The 21,998-nt window shown below is 39.0% G+C and overlaps 1 protein-coding gene across 1 annotated transcript in view; it reads left to right on the plus strand.

The window, feature by feature from the left end:
* The window catches only part of LOC104465044 (catenin delta-2-like), a gene marked incomplete at its 5' end in the record, with an annotated part of 73,425 nt that overhangs the window by 38,566 nt on the left and 12,861 nt on the right, over positions 1-21,998 (plus strand). Inside the window, 1 exon segment of the mRNA XM_010077937.1 lies at positions 17,865-17,991. Within this exon segment, the coding sequence (XP_010076239.1) occupies positions 17,865-17,991 (127 nt within the window).

Consider the following 21,998-nt stretch of genomic DNA (forward strand, 5'->3'; position numbering starts at 1 on the left):
GGACAGATATTGCCTGTTTCTCTGGTCCATTCAAAGCCAAAAACCGCAGCAGCAACTGCAAGAACTCAGTTAACTTCACTGACCAAATAAAGCATATGCCCTGTCTCAAGGTCATAAGGCTAAGGATAAAAGCAGTATCTCTTGCCAACACAAAAATGTAAGGTCTTATAATCTTTTTTATCCTGAAAAATGCAAAATTATTCCACAAGTCAGTGAGATGGGAAGCACAAAAAAAATAAATCTAGTAAGCCATGTTAAGTTAGAGATGTTTCTGGAAAAAGAGTTTCTGGCTAGCCCTGGTGTGGTTTTGATCCTGGCTGGCAGTAACACACCAGACTGCCACTTGCTCACCCCTCTCCCCCCTCCCAGGGGGGACTATTAAAAGGGTAAAAAGAAAAGAGACTCATGGGTTGAGATACGAAGAAGTCAATAACTAAACTACAGTAACATTGAAAATAATAATGATGATAATAATAGTAATATATAGAAATACACAAATTAATGATACACAGTGATACTGCTCACCACTGGATGACCAAGGCTCAGCCCGTTCCCGGCTAATGATCCCAGAGCAGGGAGAGTCCCAAAACCACAATCCAGAAAAGAGATAAGAGCACGAGCATCCAAGAGAACAAGCACCAACTGAGAGTGCAAGATGACCTTGAGAGAGGGGCAACAGAGAGAGAGAGCACTTCAGGAGAAGACCCTCATCTATATTCTGGGCGTGACGTGCATGATATGGAATGGACCATTGGCCAATTTGGGTCTCAGTCGTAAACCCAAGGTCAAATCCTAGGCTAGTAATTGGGGCTGTGCTCCCTCCCAGCTTCTCCTGCCCCTGCAGACACTGGCACAGCAGAGGAGATGAAAAGCCCTTGACTGTCCTGGAAACAGCTATAAACATCAGTGTGTGATCAGCCTTCTCCTCAGCACAAATCCGAAACATAGCCTCATGCTAGCTGCTATGAAGAAAGTTAACTCTGTCTCAGATGAAACCAGGACAGCTTGTTAGGCTGGGCTGGCATGGAAAAGGCACAGAAAGTAAATAGTCAGCGTTCAGATCTGTGAGTGAGGTGACTGTTTACTGTCCATTGTAGGCTTGTGCTTTGGGTGTAAAAGAAGATTTCACTCCCTGGTGTGGTTAATTTGGCACTATCCTAACACAATCCAACAAGGAAAGTTGTAAAACACATATATGTTTCTGGTTCTAAAATTATAGGAAAAAAAAAAAAATCTTGACAGACCAAGAGGAAGCAATGGATTTAGTCTTGAAGTGAAGGAGTTGCCAGACATCCCAGAAGTTTAACTTGCAGGTACTTCATCATGGAAGAGTTCACAGGAAATACTGCTCTGTTTGCTGAGCAATAGCTGAAACAGAAACCAAGCTTGAAGATTGCCAAGAGGAAAAAAGGGTTCAGGTTCAGTCCTGTATAAACAGTGTTAAGCTTATTTAGTGTGATTGATTTCTAAATACTGCTAAGGCTAAGGAAAAAAGAGGTGATCATTATGATTTTTCATCTGTAGATGAAATATTGTCTCCCGAAGAGTGACTTTAATGTCATGTCATTGTCAAACTTCTTTGTTCTCTACAAAAAAGACTTATTTTTTCATAAGTCATTTATCTCTCTCTGTTTTCATGAGTCTATTCCAAAATACTTAAAATCCGATTTTCAAAAGTGCTTAATGTTCAGATGGTCCATAGTCCCGTGGATGGGTCAGTGGCATAGCACTTAAATAAAAACAGGTAGGGGAGCTATCCTGCTTGTCCCTGTTCTTCAGACTCATGGTACACCCCTCTTCTTCAAATATCTTGGTAACCTGTACAGTCAGCAGGAGAATTAAGTGCTGCTTGCAGTCTCCAGAGAGACGTCCTGTCCCGTTTATTTTTGGCCACCTAAGCAAAGTGAAAGGAGCTACTATGGTGATTTTTTAAAGACACCTATTTCAAGGTGAGGAACACTGGACCCCACTCCAGTCTGTAGAGTATTAATTGGCTGAAGATTTGGGAACACCTTGGAAAATACAGATGTGACTGTAAGAGAGTAGATTTCCCTTAGATGGTAAACTCTTACTCAAGAAAATAACTGACTACTCGTAGACACAGATAGCTTGTTAAATTACATGAGGAAATTTGAGCAAAAGGATCGTGCTAAATGAGCTTAACATGAAAGAAAATTTATTAGCTAAAAACAAGCTTCAATTAGCATTGAATGTGCGGAATATTAAAGAGCTGGAGGAACTGTCAGGAAGAATGTTTTCTATTAATTGATTTGCTTTGCCCTAACCACTTAGGCTCCAACAAAATACATTTACATTCTATCATTATGTTTACACTTATCCTGTCTTCCAGTATATAAGTAGAGATCACAATGAATTTGTAGAAATTATTTCTCTTTTCTGTTTATTATCATGTGTTTTTGTTCTGCATGAGATAATATAAAATGTTTGTTCTATTCATCTGCCATATGAATAAAGATACGACCAATTGTTTGAAACCAGGGAGGCTGTTGAAGGTGGTCGTCCTTCAGCATGTAGTGTGCCGTTTACAACAGGGATGCTATTGTGATAGGCATTTAATGAGGTCAGAGTAGTCACTCTGAAGATGGCCTTGTCTTGTCATTGGTTAGAAAAGATATTGAGAATTGCCTGAAGCCTTAGAAGCAGTTAAGCCAGTCCAGATCTAGGAGACTCTCTTTTCATGTGACTTTGAGAATAATAAAATGATGACTCTATGAGAAGGTCCTTTATTGCTAAATGTTCCATGAAAATTGCCAGCAATAAACTTCAAAACTCTAGTCAAGTAGTTTTAGATTCTAAAGTCCTTTCTTAGGTAAAATGTATCTACTCACCCTTTAAAAATGTTAATTACATCATGCTGTCATGTAGACTCGAAACACATCACTTGAATTTTCTCATGGTAAGGTTGTCATCACTCAGATGTCCCCCAGAAAAGATACTGTCTTTAGGTTAAATTTACTTAGTGAAAGGGTCTGTGCAGAACTTAAACCCTACCTTAAGGATCTAAATTCCAAATATAGAGCATAATAGTTCCTCAAAAAGTAGTTTGACTTGACTGAACTATTCATGTGCTCAAATTGTTCATGAGCATATGTATTTTGCAGTGCTGATCTTTCAGCAGGGCTTAATTTATTTCTGTATAATTGTCAAGGCCTTGTTCAGATTAACATGTCACCCATTTAGAAAAAGAAGGGGTTTATTTCAGGTAAACTCCCCAGTGTAATATAAAAGTAGATTATCATTGTAGAGAAGGCATTGTCTCGAGCCCATTTTTATATTAACTATGAAAATGCAAGTACCTGATTAATAAATGATTGACTAATTGATTGATTTATGGCAGTGGGCGGCCCCAAGCTTCAGTGTGACTGATGACAGAGGATTTTCACCAACCCACCACTCTGGGTCATGGCACGCTCAGCACACTCTCTCCCAGAGCCAAGAAACCAGAATCTATTCCCCAACCCAGGTATTCTGGCTGTCAGCTGACCTGTGTTGAATTGTTATGTTTCATGCATACTGAGATTTGTACCCAAACGAGTTCTACAAGAGACATTTGAATCAAAAGTAACAAACCCTTGCTAGAGTATATGTTTTTAAGTTACACAGTTTAACTTACTGAACCCTGTAGGTTCTAGTTAGAAAGCATCTTGCTTCACATATGAGAGCAGTCCCATTAATTTCAGCCATGTGAGGAAGGTATGCGGAGTTTTGCTCTCTCTGAGGACAGCATATACCAGAGAGAGGGGCCAGTGTGTTACATTCAGTTCCCTGACAAGCTTTCTAACATTTCTGTAATCTCTTTTCTAATTGTCTGAACCTTTGAAACACAAAGGCAGTTATTGATAAACACTATGTTGCAAGAGGAGATTAAATTTATCAAGCACTTCGCTTTCTTTTCTGGCTGAATGGCATCTCTAAGAAAAAAGGAGTAGGAAAAACAGTGTGTCTAGGAGTCAAATTCTTAAAATGCTAATTTTCAAGTTCTCTATTAATAAAAGAACAATGGAGGTATCCTTCAGACATAAATACAGTTGATGAGAATTAGAATGACTGGGCATATTTTTTTATTAGAGGCACTACTTAATTTTAGGTACTAAAATTCCATTTCCTTAACCAAGTGTGGTCTTTTGTTTTCCTCCTAATATTTTTTTCCTAATAAAATGTGATTCTGTGACATTATTGCAAAACCAAAATACCTTCTACATATGCACAACCTTCAAGTAAATCTGTGGAAAACCTTTATATATATGTGTGTGTGTGTGTGTGTATTATTTCTGTTCAAATAGAAAAAATAGGAATTGACATGTTTTTGCTGGTCACACAGAACATAGTAGTTATGCCATTTCTTTCAGTTTATTTTTTTTTCTACTAAGTTTGTGTGGAAGAGAGAAGACATCAGAGAAGATCTCATTTAAGTACTTTAGACATAAATATCATTCAAGGTTAGGGTAAAAAATTTTAATCTTTTGATAATCAGGAATTATGAAAATTCCTAAATTCGTTTTAAATAAAGGAAATGTGGAAATTTTCTGTGGAATTAACATATTCAAGCCTTTCTAAACCATCATCTGAGCAAGTTCAGAAGACAGAGATTTTATAACCAATACAGCAAAAAACATTTTAGTCTTCAAATATACACTTTCTGTTTTTCTTTCTGTTTCATTCTTTCTTGCCTAAAAACCTGCTATTTGCATTAAGTGAGCATGTTAAATGTGGCTTCCTATCAAACAGCAACCTTGTTAAACACTTAATCATGAAATTGTCATTGGTTTCAGTTCCAGAGAAAAAGTTGGTGCACTGATTTTTGTGTGTGTGTTGAATTATTATTAATTCTACATTTTATGCTGTATATTAGTTTCCAGTGTTCATGTACGATAGGTTTGCCTTTCCCAATGCACATGCAAATATCAAGTATTTCTTCATTAAAGGAAAGGCATATTTTCTGTTCTGCAGGAAATAACAGGTAGTAGCTGCAGACCAAAGAATAAGTTAATCTTTTCCCATTCTTTCTTAGAGACACAAAACTGCTTCAGTGAGGAATGGTACGGTAGTCTGGAATTTTGTTGGTCTTTTAACCTTGATGCTACTTTTTTCAACACAATTAGCATTAGACTGCATCACTGTATAGTATAAATTTACCTTTCAGCTTACCTCTTGTTTTGATTGCGTACACCTTCCTTAGGATTTTTTTTTTTAAGAATCGTTCAAAACTTTGTCAAGTAAATTCTAAACATTTGTGGCTTTTTCATTGCCAGTTACCTGCTTAAATCGTGTCCTGTTTGTCTATATAATAGGAATTTACATATCATGAGCAAAATCATGAAGCCTAAAGAGGAAGTTGTGCAAATAAATTAAGGTGAGGTAGAACCTTTGGTATATGAAGAAGTATTCAGGAGTTTTCACACATGGAAAAAATGGTGTATAAACTGTGCTTGCATTTTTAAGAAGAGAAGAGAGAGAGATATTCTCAGCTTTTTGGCATCACACAAATATATTAAGTATCTTCACCTAGCTGTATTATCATTCTGAATCATTTGGCTAATTTTTAAGAACAATTTAGAAAACAAGACAAAATTTTTATCTAGAATATTACAAAATGCTAAGTCAAACTGAATGTTATTTTGTTTTTTTAATGCAAATAGTTATTTCACTTGTATAGTCAAGTAGATCATGTTCTGATTTTCCTAGCTTACCTCTGATATCAAGTAGTATTCTTCCTACTTCCTTCTAACCCCTCTTGAGTTTATTAACAGTATCAGACAATACTAGAAAGAGGAGGGATTGCCATTATGTTATTACAATTTTTAATATATTTTACATGGCCTAAAGAGAGTAGAAAATCTTTAGGAATCCAAATGTGTAGCTGAAGCCAGAACGTGCCCATCCTTGCACTATTTTGGTGCAGGCTTTTTTACTGAATGGTATCCAAAAAAATCAGATATGATGACTATGCACAATTAAAGCCAGACTAATAGCTTTTGTTTTGCATTCCTTGCAAGTACTTGTTTGTCTATATGAAAGGCATCTGCATTTTTCCTGGGAAATATCTGTATGTGCATATATGTATTCACACGGCGGTGTGTATATGTAAAACATACAGCACAGCACGATGTCTGAGCAAAGAGAGCGTGGGAATAGGTAAAGGAATAAACCTTAATGGTTTGAGCTATGAGCTTAGAAAATATCTGCGGCTATGCTTGACTGTTGCGTTTCCCATGAGGCCCTTAAAGGCATGATAGTGTTTTCCTTTAACGTTGAGCATTCTAACAAGCAGTAATTCATCAACCCATTTTAGCAGTAATTCTTCTAAATTATCAGTAAGAAGTGCATGGAAGCCAACACCATTCTCATCAAAAACCTGCTAGACTCAAGAGGTGCTAAACAAATAAGAATCAAAGTTTGTCCAAACAGTTCTCTCTAGGATGAGCCATCCATATATGTGATGCCAAAGCATCCTCAGCATTGATAGCGAGTCTCATGGTATGCCCTAGCTGACTTATGTAGGAACGACTAGGTATTTTTCACTTGAAAACCCAGGTCCGTTTTAAGGTTAGTAAGTATAGATTTAAAGACAGAAATTTAATCTCATAGTTGTGTAAAGTCTGTCTCTAAAGTACTCCACCTTTTGAACTTCTCTGAAGAAAAGAAAATTTAAAATGCAGACCAAGAGTCAGTGTCTTTGACTTAGAGTCTTCTTTCTGAAGGGAATTGTATAACTGAAGTTTCTGAAATATCCTTAGGGTAGAGATACAAGTAGGCATCCAGAATCTGGGGGGTTATGCATAAGTGGAAGGTCACATCTACAGAATTTTTCTTCTCAAAAGTATGGATCCTCAGAATAAGATTGGATTTTAATACTTGAATACAGAATAGATACCTAAGAAAATTATCTGCATGTCTTTTGAGACTGGGAACATTTTCATTCCACTTAAATAATTATTAAGTATTTTAAAACAGATACAAATAACATTCATTAATGGCAAACAAAGTTTAGTGGGATTCAGATGTACACTACCAAAAAGAATCCAGAAGTCTTTTTAAAGACTTTCAAAAGTCTTGTTTAAAGATACATGTTCAGAGAAACCATTTTTAATTCATGTCAGTCTTTTTCTCCAAAATTCATTCAAGGAACATGATTTCTACCATTCGGAACAAAATATAATTTTTAATTAACTTGTATGCTTGATGTTTGTGTATCAAGGTTCACACACAGCCAAAAGCACATGTGTAGGCAGGAGTATGGGTGAGGAACTCCCATTTCTTCCAGCAAACTTGAACGTGTACGTTGGATGGCTGCTTGCAGTTTTGCGAATGAATCACATTAGTAGAACTTTTACTAGTAGTAATAGCATACACAAGCAGCATGGAGGGGACAGAAATCAAATTAAATGTTATTACTATGGCAATAAAAGCATGTTTTCTTTTCAAAGGTAAATAGTCTAGCTGTGGTGGTCTAATGCATAACACTGGGCATCTTTTGCTGATGCTCCTCTGTGTTTCTGTACTTATGCTGTCATCATCCTCTTTCTTCTGGGTCCTATAAGGAGGTTAAAAGTGTTTGTTTAATGTGGCCAGTACATGTAAATTAAGTCAAAGTTTGAATAAATATTAAGCTGGTGCATCAATATCCTACTGTCAGATCTTTGATATTCTACCTGATCTAATAATGGGTGGGGAAGAAAATTACTGGGAAGTCCTCATTTTTTTCCTCTTCTCATCCTAAAACTGCTAACAGAATTTAAAAATGGCCTAAATATGTCTGCCGTTTCAGCCTCAAAGAAAGAAACCTTGTGTTTTGAAAGGAGTCTCTTTTGTAGTATGTGTGTGCTTTTTTCTGAATTGTTTTACTTAATTTACTATCTGATAGATTTCGTCTTGATAAAAGAGCTATAGTTTCTTTTTCCTGCAGAAAGTAGAAACAAAAAGTTTCACTGGCAGTTTCTAAATTGGTTTTATTACTTTTAATTTTATGAAGTGCTTTTAGAGAAGGCTGTGATTCCTCTAAAATGAGATTTATAGGCTTTGGTGCAATAGCATCTTCCTGTTTGAGTTAACAATACTAGAGCTCTGCTTTACCAAATTTAGTAAAAAAAAGAGTATGCATTTGTCATTATTAATGTCTAAGTGTGTTGGTAAACTACATGTTCAAAGCAGTGTATCCTTAAAACTCATACAGCTTAGCAATTATCACTTAGATCTCTAACTCTCTAGTTTAAGTGTATTTATGCAAGAACTTTTGACCTAAAACCAAAGACACCAAAAGTTTATCTAGTGATTTTTCTAAAGGTGAGCTGATTTCTTATTTGCCAGGCAGCTGCACATTTAAATAAAATGATCCCCAGTTTTCAGCCACGGAGCCGCTTTTCAGGAAGCACAAAGACCTAATGGCTCTTGATCACAATCAGTATCATCAGTCCTACCATGTTCTTCACCATAAGAGACAACAGCGCAAATTTATTCTGACAATGATTTTTCAGTGTTTTACTTTCACAGGTATAATAGAAGAGTTGTATTGAGTTGATTTCATGATTTAACACATGCAAAGTAAGAGTAAGAGGTTTTGATTGGTTTCTAGTCTTTGTAAAGACAGTGGGCTTAAGAAACTGACCCTGACCATAAAGTAGTATTTGTCCTACCCCCTAGATTTTGTGGCCGAGAGCCAGAGTTTGCTAGGGCATAAACATGTTAGGAGAGGTGAAATTGCATTACTGGAATTAAAATGACAGTACAAGTCAAAAATTATTGTAAACACTTTCTTGGATGCAGGGTTTTTTGTACATACAAAATGCAAGCAAAAATAGCTCTTTGTGATTCTGCAGAATTTAAATTATAGCTTATATACCTTATGGAGGGGAAAACGGGAGAAGAAAATAATATCTAGCTGAAGGGCCAAATACTGCCTTCATTTCCTCTAAAATATATTAAAACAATTTTATTTCTGCTTAAGAGGCAAAGTGATGCTTTGAAAAATGAATGTATTTCATTTTATTGCAGTGTTTTGAGAGGTTTATTATTTAGCTGCATATAGCCTCAGCAAAATGAATAATGAACTCTGCTGTATCTGAAGTCTTGTCCTTCATGCTTTGCCTCACATACGATTCCCTTTTCTTACAGCTATTTTATTCATCAGATTAGATGTTGTCATCTTCACAACTTGCACAACAGGAAATCAATAATTAATTATGGACAGGTAAAGCAATGCCTCAGTGATTTCCTGAAACATCCCAGAGTTGTGCTATATAAAACAACCGGGGATAGTTGCCTAGCTGTTTCTCACTTGGATAGATTTGATAAGCAATTAACATATCTCTCCCTTATCGTGTTCTCTTCATAGCTAAAATCAAGGGATGAGATGTAAAATTATGGTAGAATATTTGTGGTTAGGAGATGACAACACTGCACACGAAAAAAGCATTTGAAAAAGAGAAAACTGGCCAAGGCCACCTGTGGTATTTTGGAAAAACATCTGGGTGATACTCTCAGAAGAATATAGCACCTGAGGTTCTGCGGTGACCAGAGAAAAACAGGGAGAAATAATATTCCCAATGATTTTGGGGTGGTATGCTGACAATAGGAGAATAAAGCTTTGCTTTCAGAGAAGCTGAGATGGAGGCTGGGGGGTACACTTCTCTTTTTGAAAAGAATGAGTTTAACCACTGATTCTGAAAATGTCACTTTAAAGAGCCTACAGAAAACTTAATAATACTCATCCAGCGCCAGACAGTTTTTTTGTGGTTAATGACTGTCAGCCTAGGAGCCCCTTTTTAAACCACGTGCTGCCCTAAATATGTATTTCTCTTTCAGCGTCCTAGGCAATTGCACTTCTGCTGTGTCTGGGATGCAGAAACAGTCACTTGGAAGTAAAAGCCATTTGTACATTGAAATTCAGAGTAAAAAGGAGAGAACTGCTGAGGTCAAGCGCACTGTGCCTTGTAAGAAAGGAGAGTGAAGCAGCTGTGCAAGCCAGGGAGCGGCAGGCCAGCACCCAGAGAGCCCCTCAGAGAGGTCTGCTCTGCTGCCCAGCTGGTTCGGTCCGTCCCTGCCTGGCTCCATCACCACTGCTCTTTGCCTTGGCTCAAGTGGTGGCACTGCTCCCCTGGTACTCTCAGCAGGGTCTCCATCCTTCCAGGCTCACACAGCAGCAGGTGGTGTGCTCCCAACATGACTTGTAACCAGCGAGTAACTGGCGTCATTATCATCAACGAAAGGCATGGGAAGCAAAAGGTATTTTCCTTTAACCACTTCAGCTAAGCTGTCGTACCATGAGCAACTCCTGCATTTTATCCAAATTAGTATAATATTTTTAAATCCCCCGAACTTGAATAATTTATCTGTTTTAAGTAACTTTCTGGCTTTCATAAGCTGTGGAAATAAGACTATAATCACAAATACTAAAATCCTCAAATTAAGAGGACCTTCAGTGATCCATGTCTTCCCTTTGTATCTGTTCGTTTTGAGGGCCTGGCTCATAACTCTTTGGGAGAGGAGGGGAAACAGGACAATTGGAGTCAGTAGCCCTTTGTCTTTTGAAGCCACTGAAATTACTCCAGATTTCCACTTGCAAACTTAGTGCAGAATTGGTTTGAAGCATTTAACCAAAACAGCAACTGCTGGTGTATAAGCTGGGAGAACACCAGGATCTTCCAGGCTCAATTCCTGCTTCGCAATTCAACAATGTTTCTTGAGTTCCCCCTGTGGAAGCAAAAGACAAAATTCTAGGAGTAAAAATGTTGATATTCTGTTTATAATTGTAGCTTAGCTGATGGCAGTAAAAAACCATTAGTGAAGTAGATTTATTCAGAATACGTCGTAAAGTAGATCAACGCCCAGGAATTCTCTGCTGGTTGCGAGTTTTCCTGGAAACAGTGCAAGCAAATCCAGAAAGGACAATCCTTTCAGGAATCATTTACTGATAATAGGATTTGACACTAAATTTAAAGGGGGGAAAAAAAGCCTTAATTTTTAGCTTAGATAGTTTATCTAAAACTAGTTGGTTTGTTTTTCAATAGTGTCTATAGAGTTGTTGAAGTGGTAAAAATTCAGTTGAAATCCCTCTTCCAAAGTAAACACACTTCAACTCAAAGGCAGGGGCTTTTTTAGAGAACAGCTGTCTCTCCATCTCTTCTTCAGCAGGTGACATTTCCTTGTCAGCTACTTGGGTGGCACGCAGAGAGCAGTCTTGCTTGCAAACTCAATATTCAGGTGTATTGGTGGGGGGTGGTTAGCCTCCACTGCCGTGGGGCTGGCAGAGGGAGAGAACTCCGGCTTGGTATCTCTGTTGAAAAGCAGTGGGAAATGTATTTATTCTTCCTCTTGTTTTCAAAGAAAATAATATGATCACAGCTTGTCATGCCTAATGATAAATGTGGTGGTTGGTGAACATTTAAACCACATTATTTCAAAAACCGCATTTAAGAGCTCCATGAGATACATTTGTGGATCACCCCAACCTTGTTACCATTTTAGACTTCTCACTGCAGTCAAGTCATGTGCATAACTTTCATATGTCAATGGATGTAGATAATTTGATCCAGTTCTAATTTCTGTTATGTCTTATTAGTGTCTTGACAACAAATTCCCAGTGAAGAATTGCCCAGATCTGTGTAAGTCTGATGAGCCTTGACTTAATTCACATCAGATTTATCTTCTACTGTAGGCGGTGTCACACTGGTGCACACCAGTCAGGATGTTTCATTTAACCTGACAGCAGTACTTCAGCTTGTGAAAGAAGCAACACCAACAATGAAGAGCAATGCCTGGCTGAGTTTCAAAGCGAGCAGATCCTGCATTACTGTCCTGGTTTCAGCTGGGACAGAGTTAACTTTCTTCACAGTAGCTAGCATGAGGCTGTGTTTTGGATTTGTGCTGAGGAGAAGGCTGATCACACACTGATGTTTATAGTTGTTGCCAGGACAGTCAAGGACTTTTCAGCTTCTCTGCTGTGCCAGTGTCTGCAGGGGCAGGAGAAGCTGGGAGGGAGCACAGCCCCAATTACTAGCCTAGGATTTGACCTTAGGTTTAGGAGTGAGACCCAAATTGGCCAATGGTCTATTCCATATCATGCACGTCATGCCAGTATAGAGATGAGGATATGTCCGTAAGTACTCTCACTTGCTTCGGGTTGTCTCCCTCTGTGTCACCTGTCTGTCAGAGTCATCTCAGTCTCTCAGCACTTGGGCTCTTATCTCCATTCTGGGATTGTGGTTTTTTGGACTCTGTGCTCCAGGACCGTTAGCTGGGAACAGGCTGAGCCTTGGTCATTGGGTGGTGAGCAGTATCACTGTGTATCACTCATTTTTATATTGGTATATGTTACTGTTATTATCATCATTATGATTATTTTCAATATTAATTGTATTTTAGTTAATTAATTGTTCTTATTTCAGCCCATGAGTCTCTCTTCTCATTACCCGTTTGATTCTCTCCCCCTTCCCTGGGAGGGGGGAGAGGGGAGGATGAGTGAACAGCTGTGTAGTGTTTGGCTCTCAGGCAGGGTCAACCTATGACAGTTACATGCTTACAGGCATTTTGCCTTGTTGCTGTGTCACCTACTTTTAACACAGTGGTGGATCTAGTTACCGATTCCTGCAAAACTTCAAATTTCTAGAGCTTATTACCATTACAGGAGCAGTTATTGTTACAATTAATTCCTAGAACCAGTAAAATGCTGGCTTACAGTTAAGGAAGTAGGATGACAAAACAAGTCCGGTCCGTATGCTTTAAGTCATTGGGAAAAAGTGTCTATTAAATCAAGTCATGAGAGGATCAAGCCTGAAGCTTGGGTATTGGGACCAGTGCTATTCAATATATTCATCAACGACTGGGATCAGGGAGCAGAGTGCACCCTCAGCAAGTTTGCTGATGACACGAAACTGGGAGGAGTGGCTGGCATGCCAGAAAGCTGTGCTTCCATTCAGCGAGACCTAGACAGGCTGGAGATTTGGGCGGGGAAAAATTGAATGCAATTTAACAAGGGCAAGTGTAGAGTCTTGCATCTGGGCAAGAACAACTCCAGGTACCAGTATAAGTTGGGCACTGACCTGTTGGAGAGTAGTGTAGGGGAGAGGGACCTGGGGGTCCTGGTGGCCAGCAGGATGACCATGAGCCAGCACTGTGCCCTCGTGGCCAAGAAGGCCAATGGCATCCTGGGGTGTATCAGAAGGGGGGTGGTCAGTAGGTCGAGAGAGGTTCTCCTCCCCCTCTACTCTGCCCTGGTGAGACCACATCTGGAATATTGTGTCCAGTTCTGGGCCCCTCAGTTCAAGAGGGACAGGGAACTGCTGGAGAGAGTCCAGCGCAGAGCCACAAAGATGATGAAGGGAATGGAGCATCTCCCTGCTGAGGAAAGGCTGAGGGAGCTGGGTCTCTTTAGCCTGGAAAAGAGGAGACTGAGGGGTGACCTAATCAATGTTTATAAATACATAAAGGGTGAGTGTCAGGAGGATGGAGCCGGGCTCTTCTCTGTGACATCTGGCAATGTCAGAGTTCTATCCCTGACTCCACCACACATTCCTTGGCCACCTCGTTGTATCTGTACCCTCTCTTTCCTCTCTCATGTGTGAATTCTTCAGGCAGGAGCTCTGGTTCCCCGTTGTGTCAGCATGGTGACAGTTCCTATCAGGGCTTAATTTCATTCAGTCCTCACAGTGCTACTGTACTACAAGTGAGAAAATGGTGTGTCTGATATCACCCACCTCTGCAAATCATCTCCTCTAATCAAGGACTCCTCTACTCCTCTGCAGATAGTTCTGAAAATTTTAAATTCCTGAAAACACAATTCCTGAAAACTGCTTTCCATCTTTCCCTGCATTTTGAACACAAAAAGAATAATGTGGAAAACCCAAATTATATTTTCATAAGATACCTGTACAGTAGGTGTTTGGCACAGTAAGTTGAGTCACCCTGACAAAATAATTATTTCCCGTGGGCTTGAAGGGAATTATTTATTTTCAAAGTCACCTAGTTGAGCAGGGGGACAAAGGACCTATTCACTCCTTAAGCCCAGGAAAAGGTGATCAGTGAGACTGAAATAACACTTTTGTTTTCTACAGTGATTATCCAACCCCCCACCCTAAACCTAATCTCCACAGCTTTCCCAAGAATGTTTCGTCAGAAACATGTCGCTACCAATCAAGCTTTAATATTTGGGCTTTGTGGAGTAGAGTCGAGGGAGAATACATACATGCATTGTAGTCAAAATGCAGAAAAATGCCCAGTTGAAGATACCTTGGAAGATATGATAAGGGCATGTAGTGGTGTTTCTGGACTCTCGTTGTTCTGGGCCCTCCTGTAGCGTGCAGTTGCCTCCTATAAATTAATTACTGCCGGTTAACAAATACATCCATTCTGTAACAGAATTGCACTGAATTTCTTCCCAATTTATCAGATCTTTTTGCCTTACTCTTCCTCTACTAGATCACGCTTGTGGCTGGTAAATTGGTTTCTGAAATGGAGGCTCACACACTCTGCTTTCGAGTTAGCTTTCTTCTCTGCAGGACACTGCTATATACTGTACCTTTAAGTACCCAAATCAATTTAATTAAATTTCATTACAGGCACTAGAGCTGAAACAAACTAATGAAAGCAGCCATCATGTCAGGTGGTATTTATCTCAGCATTAAATTGAAAATGCTCCCTTTAGGCTCTTAAAAATTAGTTTCAATATTTAACGCTAATAGCTTTTGGAATTGTTGATGGGGATAGTTTTAATGAATTTGTTACAAACTGTTTACCTTTCCAAAGAAAGAAGCTTGTTCCTTGTGGCAGAGGAGAGCTAGAGATAGATGACTTAGAAGTATTCTAAGGTTTTTGAAATACTGCGAGATCTGCGAGCTGCCAGTAAAGCTTTTGAAAAACACGAAGGAGCTTGTCATACAGTGATAGCAATATGCCTTGTTTAGTCAAAAGCAATGCCAAGTCACCACAATACTTGTGTTCGTGTTTATTGTTTGCCTGACTTGTTTCCTTGAGCTGATTGGGCTTGCAAATGTGAAAGTTTGTAGCAGACTTTATTTGAATCCCTCACTACAGGCACAACTCTCAGCAGAGAGAAAAATGGAAATTGGCAGGGAGGAGAAGGAGAAACGTCTGCCACACAAAAGAATGCCCTTGCCAGCATCCCAACTACAGCTGAATTTTGTTCCCTCACTGTTAAGGCACCTTGCAATTCTGTCTCTGAGGAATCAACGTTGACAAAGTACCTGTTGATATTCTGCAGAACAAAACTGGTGCTACATCCTACTCCTGTAGAGTCCGTGGGACCGTGCAAATAACGGGGATTTGTTTTGTCCACTTCCCATCAGAACCAGGGTCCAGGTATTAATGTAAACAATGCAGATAGAATAAACAGAAAGAAAGGTTTAGGAAGAGATTCAGGTCACTTTTTTCTGACACACCTGCCAGGGATTTATTTGAGGGAAGCAAGAGTGCAAAAGGAGAGTGTACCTGGCCACGCATGCATCCAGATCCACAAAGCTAGAAGCATTTCTGGCTCGCGCTATGCAAGCGTGGCTGATGTCTCCTCCTTTTGCAGGCAGACAGTAATAATAGTCTATTCCTTCTCCCTTTATCAGATCTAAAGTCTCTCCTCTTGGTATTTTCTCTTCAGCGGTCTGTTTAAAAGAAAACAAATGATCAGAAAATTGTAACAGTCAATTATGGAGAGTCACCTTTCTGGTAAGAAATTCTGACCCCATAGGAGAAAGAAGCAAGCCATTTCTTCTTCGTCAGGATAAAGGCATGGGCTTCTCACATGGTTGCTGCTTCATTTTTATAGTAGATGCAAGTTCTTATTAACAGGAGATGTAAAAATAATGCTAAGTATGTTATTTACAGTCTTGATGCTTGGATAAGACTATTGGACTTAAGCTATACATTATAACTAGTTATTTTTAAACATATAAACATACTATATATACATATTAAATATATGTATGTATATTGAAAAGTTTGTAATAATTACCAATTTGATTTAACATTAAGAAGTTCAGGCTTTACAGATGGTTTTGTAAGTATTCTCATTGATCCTCCCTCTAGGTTGGAGGATGCGGCTTGTATAGAAGCTGCTTCTTGGAAATGAACCATTGGATACTGAAAATTTTGGTTTAAGCAGGTGATATTAAGGACTAACTATTTCTTTTTTCAAGTTACTCTTACTATTTTTTATTAATTACTTGTTTTTCTTCCATATATATTCTAATATGACTGTCATGAAATATGAGGTGCAGTTCAGTTAAGTGTCCTAAACATGAGTGAACTCTGTGGACAAACGCTCGCTATTGACTCTAGGGAGAGTCATGACTCTACTGTGAAAACCGTGGCTGAGACTTCACTCTTTTTTTCCTTTGAAATTATGACTGAGATACATGTATGTTTATACAAATGTGTCATGTAAGGAGTACAGACATTTGGAATCTGTACTTTGGTGTCACATCTGTCTATCTTAATGTACTTACAACAATCCCCTCCACATCAAGTATAAGTGTCTTCTTTCCTCCTGTTGTTTCTAAAAGAGAAAGTGCCACGTTCTTACCAAATTCTCTTTCTTAGAAGTTCAGTGGAAGGCAGATTTTCAGGCCATTTTCTCTTGCACTTCTGAGACCTAGGTGTCCATGGTTTCTGTAGAGGGAACAGAGTCAGAGAGATGCCTTGGGCAAAGACAGAGAGTGGGAGGGGGTGGGATTCAGGGTTGGGTGCCTGGAGTAGCCGGAGGTAGGGAGTGGGAATATTCTTTACTACCCCACCAGAGAATTATTTTTCTGAAAGCAAGAGGAAAATTCCAGCTGATTTTTGGTAATATTTTGGTTTTTTTTTTTTTATTCAGCCTTTCTTTCATTGCAAAAATTTTGTTTAGCACCATGACAGGTGCTTGACTCTATTTCCTCTGAGCCCAGCAGAAAGTAGGCATTTTTAAAAGGTCTTCAGTGCAAGAATGGGAAAACTCTGTGTTATTGATGTAGATTTAACATAAAGCGGTGATAAAGACAGTTAAAATCTATCAATACTTTAAGACCTTTGAAATACTCTTGTTTAATTAGAGCACTAGCAAAAGTCAATTTATTCTCTCATGATACTTTCAACTGTTTTAATATCCTTTTTAAAATGTAAAGTACATTGTTTTGGATTATTGCACTATATTATGTTACAGGAACAAAACAGGACATTTAAATTCTCCTTTATTTCTGAACTAAACTAGCTGTTTCTGGTGTTTGTATGTTTCCTTTTTTTTTTTTTAAATACATCACTGTTACCCCAGTTTTAAATAGAAGGAATAAAATTTCTTTCTGTACATCTTGGGGAAAAATGCAATGAGGAAAATGCATTGATTCTTTATCCCTCATCTATGAAGAAATGGGCAGTTAATATAACAAGACTATAGATATCCAAATAGTTACAATAATTTTTATAATCCTGGAGCTTCCCATGTACTTACTCCAAAAATTCCTTATAAAATAGAAATTATTTAGGGCAAAAGCTAATTTTCACAGTGAAAACAAGCAGTCTTAGAGTTTTCATAGCCAGATTGCCGTTTGCCATGTGAAAATAGAGGCATGGAAAAAGGCAGAACTTTTAAACAAATAGCCTAAAAAGTTGTTCAGTGTTGTCATAATTTGAGTCTTTCTAAAATGTGTTATTTTACAGAACTTTATGCATTTTAATTTTTCTCTGGGTGTGTCAGTACAATCAGCACATTGTATTCTGCACCACTAAGAATATTTGTGGCAGGAAAAAGATAGTAGCCCACTTGTGTATATGTAGTGAAAACACTAGAGGAAAATACTCTGTACTTAAAATGGGGAATTGTGTGGTGTTTTCACTGACTGCTGTTGCAATGTTTGATGTTGCAGGACGGATGGTCGCAGTATCACTTTGTAGCCTCATCTTCAACAATAGAAAGGGATCGGCAAAGACCGTACTCTTCATCCCGCACGCCTTCCATCTCTCCTGTGCGCATGTCTCCTAACAACCGCTCAGGTAAGACCAGGCTTTCAGAACTGAAGTAAAGACAGGGGTAATCCATCACTGCCGTTTTACTTCTTTAAGCAATGTCACTGGCATACAGATTTGCTGTTAACAATGGTGGAAGGGCAAAAATATATTCTTTACTCTTACCTGTATTATCTGTTCAAAAGAGGATTTTTTTTTTTATTAACAACTGGTAAAGTTTTACAGCAGAAAGAGTATTCCATAACTTTTTCTCATTAATTCCCATGCAGTGTTCTCCTGATTGGGATTACCTGACTAGATCTCAGGGCAGTGGTGTCCCTTAATAGCACTTTGCTAGTCATCAAAACCACCATGTTGTTTATGACCACTCTGCACACTTAGCAGAAGTTGAAGGATCCACGTTGGGTTTTTTTGTCAGCTTTTATTCTGATTATATGTGTATGTGTATATAAGTGTGCATACACACGCAGATGTAAATTTCACAAAAGACTGACTGCAGGTCTTCATGTAACACTGATGGCATATTTACATGAGCTACCATTAATTCTGTATGATCCATACAATGTAACTATCTCAACTTATTCTGCAGTGTTAATTAATTTTTCTATTCCAAAACCCGTGCATTTTTCCCTCAGCTTATTCTAAGATAGAACCTATAGGTAATAGGTAGAACTATCTAACTTGGTTAGATAAAACCACTCCCAGTGAAAATCTTCTAAGATAAACAGAGTAAACCAGTCAGCCTTTCATTGTGCTTTTTGCTACTTGTTCAATCAAATGCTGTCATTCCATAGGTATACCAACAGTTAGGATTAAAATTTGCCAAACTGATTATTGCCATCAGCACTGTCCCATAATTTTGTGTGTAAGAGAATTGTTTTGTTAATTATCTGGAAGCTGCATCTTAGTCCTGCAGAACAACCACCAAGGAAATTTGAAAAGGTAGCCAGAAGTACAGTGAGAGCTGCTATTCATTTTCCCATTACACAAGTCCATAAAGGGCTTTTGTTCATTTTTTTCTTCTCCAAATCTCATTTTGACTGTAAGTGCAAGGCACTTGAAATGTCTGGCCCTGAGATCTTAGTTCTATCTCTTGCCAGAACTGTCTCCTCACTTCTGTTACTCTGTTGCTTAGAGAACATACTTAAAGGAATTTTGGATTAAATCTTACTGCCATCATCAGTTATCATCGGAACTGGAAAAAGACAAATATAGTGGCTGTTTCTGAAGGAAGAGGAGCCCATGTAATTACAGACCAATCAGTTCAACTTCATTCTAGAAAATTGCTGGAATATATAATCACAATCTGAGCACCTCAAAGATAGTAGGAACGTGCGATACTGCTCAGGTCTAGGAGTGTCTATTTCTACAAAGTACTATACGCTAATGTCTGTCTGGTAGTATTCATATCAAATCTAAACATTGGTTTGATAACGATTTGTTTGTATAAAATCCACCTGAATTCTTGCTAAAACGTAGTTAAAGTGCTTTGTGGAAAGAATAGTCAGTAAATGAAATCTACTGTAATCAGTAAGACTCTTTCACGCAAGACTTTTTATAGGCAAGCTAGGGCAAGCTAGCAGACAGTCCAGAAGACGTCATGTGGGGTAAATACAAAGCTGACTGAAAGCCATTCGCAAAGAATGGGTATTGCTTATTGCCAAAATGGAAGAATGCACGAATAAGAGAGACACAAGATGGGGTCAGTGGGAAGAGGTATGCACCAAGTATTCAAGCACGTAACAGCCAGCAGTGAAGAGGAACGGCATGAACTTTCTCTGCTTTCATAGCAGACAAATGGAAATAATGAGCAGCAAGGAGTCAGGCTAGACATCAGGGAACATGTCCTAGACATCAGGGAACATGTCCTAACAGTAGGGAAACAAAGCACTGGAACAGACTGCTTGGAGCAGTTATGTGGTCTCTGTCATTAGAGATCTTTAGTTTTAGATGAAAATCTGTCAAGAATTATTTTGGTTTACTGGATCCTACCCTGAAGTGAAGAGTTGAAGTAAATGAACTCAAAGTGTCCCATCCATCCCTAGGACTTGGGGATAAGATGCTTTAGCTAGCATAGAGAGCTAGTCCTCTGTCCTTTAAGGATAAGAGCATAAGACCTTGATATCCACTTTTCAGTCTAATGTCAACCAATGATTTTATGTCTGCTTCCAGGAAAAACTCTGAAAGAGGGCACTTCTGGATTTTTTTTCACTTGTCAGAAAGCAATTGTTCTCACATGGGAGGAGAGAGATAATTCCCACAAGGAACAGAGAGAGATGGTTTTGTCTTTATCAGTCAATTTTGTTCAAAACACCAGAGTGCTTAAAAGCATTACCAGAGTATGTGAAACAAAATACATCCCTGTGTTAGCAACTTTTTCAACATTTGCATTCTGTTTTGTTCCCTGTTAGACTCAAGTTGCCATTAGCTGATTTGGTAATTTAATGTCATGTTTCTTTATATCTGCTTGATTATCAGATTTAGAATTACAGTATTGACAAGCAATTTAAAAGCAGTCTCTAATTCTAATGGCTTCACAAGACAAATCATCTGTCTCGCATTTGCTCTGTAAATTCAGATGCCAGGGCCAGCAGAACCAAGCTAAGCAGAATTCATCATCGCTTGTGCTTCCATGGTCCTTAACTAAGTACAAGTGCTTCCCTGCTCCTTAACTAAAAAATGTAACATAGTTTAGAGATGCTGAAAGAGATAACTCACACGATCAAGATTCACAAACGAGCTTGTCTTATATTTTTAGGTGGGGTTGTTTTTTAGGTTTTTTTAAGCAATTACATTGTTATTGATTTTGAGGTTCTTTGGACATATCAAATATCTGGGTGGAGGGAGGAGAGGAAGAGGAAGTAAGCACAAGCACTTTAGTTATTTTTGTACCATTATGCCTATACAAGCCTGTGGGGTGCTCTGCCACTCACCTTGTACTCCTTCCCCTACGCTCCACAACAGCCAAAGTGCATTGTATCTGACAATACCTAAATATCTTGAAGTCGGTTTACTTGAAAGCCATTCTTTTTAGCTCTGCTTTTCTCCTTTTCCTGAACATCGTAAGCTGTAAGTCTTCATGATCAGTTCAAGTGATCCCCTTCACATTTTTTGAACACATGAGAATCAAGTACAAAACCAGTTCTCCTCCTAGTCACTTCATCCTTTCCTCCTCTTAGTCATTGCACAAGTGGCGGTTATGACAGATTTAGTTTTAATGATACCATAAAGTAGCAGTTGTCTTAAGGGCAATTGTTCGTATGTAGATATAGAATCGTAGAGTAGTTTGGGTTGGAAAGGACTTAAAGATCATCGAGTTCCAACCCCCCTGCCATGGGCAGGAACACCTCCCACCAGCCCAGGTTGCTCAAAGCCTCATCCAGCCTGGCCTTGAACACCTCCAGGGATGGGGCATCCACAGCTTCTCTGGGCAACCTGTTCCAGTGTCTCACCACCCTCACAGTAAAAAATTTCTTCCTAACATCTAATCTGAATCTACCCACTTTCAGCTTAAAACCATTGCTCCTTGTCCTGTCACTACACTCCCTGGTAAAGAGTGTTTCCCCATCGCTCCTGTAGCCCCCTTCAGGTACTGGAAGGCTACTATTAGGTCTCCTCAGAGCCTTCTTTTCTACAGGCTGAACAACCCCAACTCTCTCAGCCTGTCCTCATAGGGGAGGTGCTCCAGCCCTCTGACCATCTTTGTGGCTCTCCTCTGGACTCTCTCCAACAGGTCCAGGTCTTTTTTATCTTGGGGGCCCTACAGCTGAACACAGTACTCAAGGTGGGGTCTCATGAGAGCAGAGTAAAGGGAGAGAATAACTTCCCTCAGCCTGCTGGTTATGCTTCTCTTCATGCAGTCCAGGACACGGTTGGCTTTCTGGGCTGCAAGCACACATTGCCACGTCGTGTTAAGCTTCTCATCAACCAACACCCCCAAGTCCTCCTCCTCAGGGCTGCTCTCAATCCATTCTCCACCCAGCCTGTATCTGTGCTTGGGATTGCCTCGACCCACGTGCAGGACCTTGCACTTG

Source organism: Pterocles gutturalis, unplaced genomic scaffold (genome assembly GCF_000699245.1).
Source record: "Pterocles gutturalis isolate BGI_N339 unplaced genomic scaffold, ASM69924v1 scaffold18158, whole genome shotgun sequence".
Classification (NCBI taxonomy): Eukaryota; Metazoa; Chordata; class Aves; order Pterocliformes; family Pteroclidae; genus Pterocles; species Pterocles gutturalis.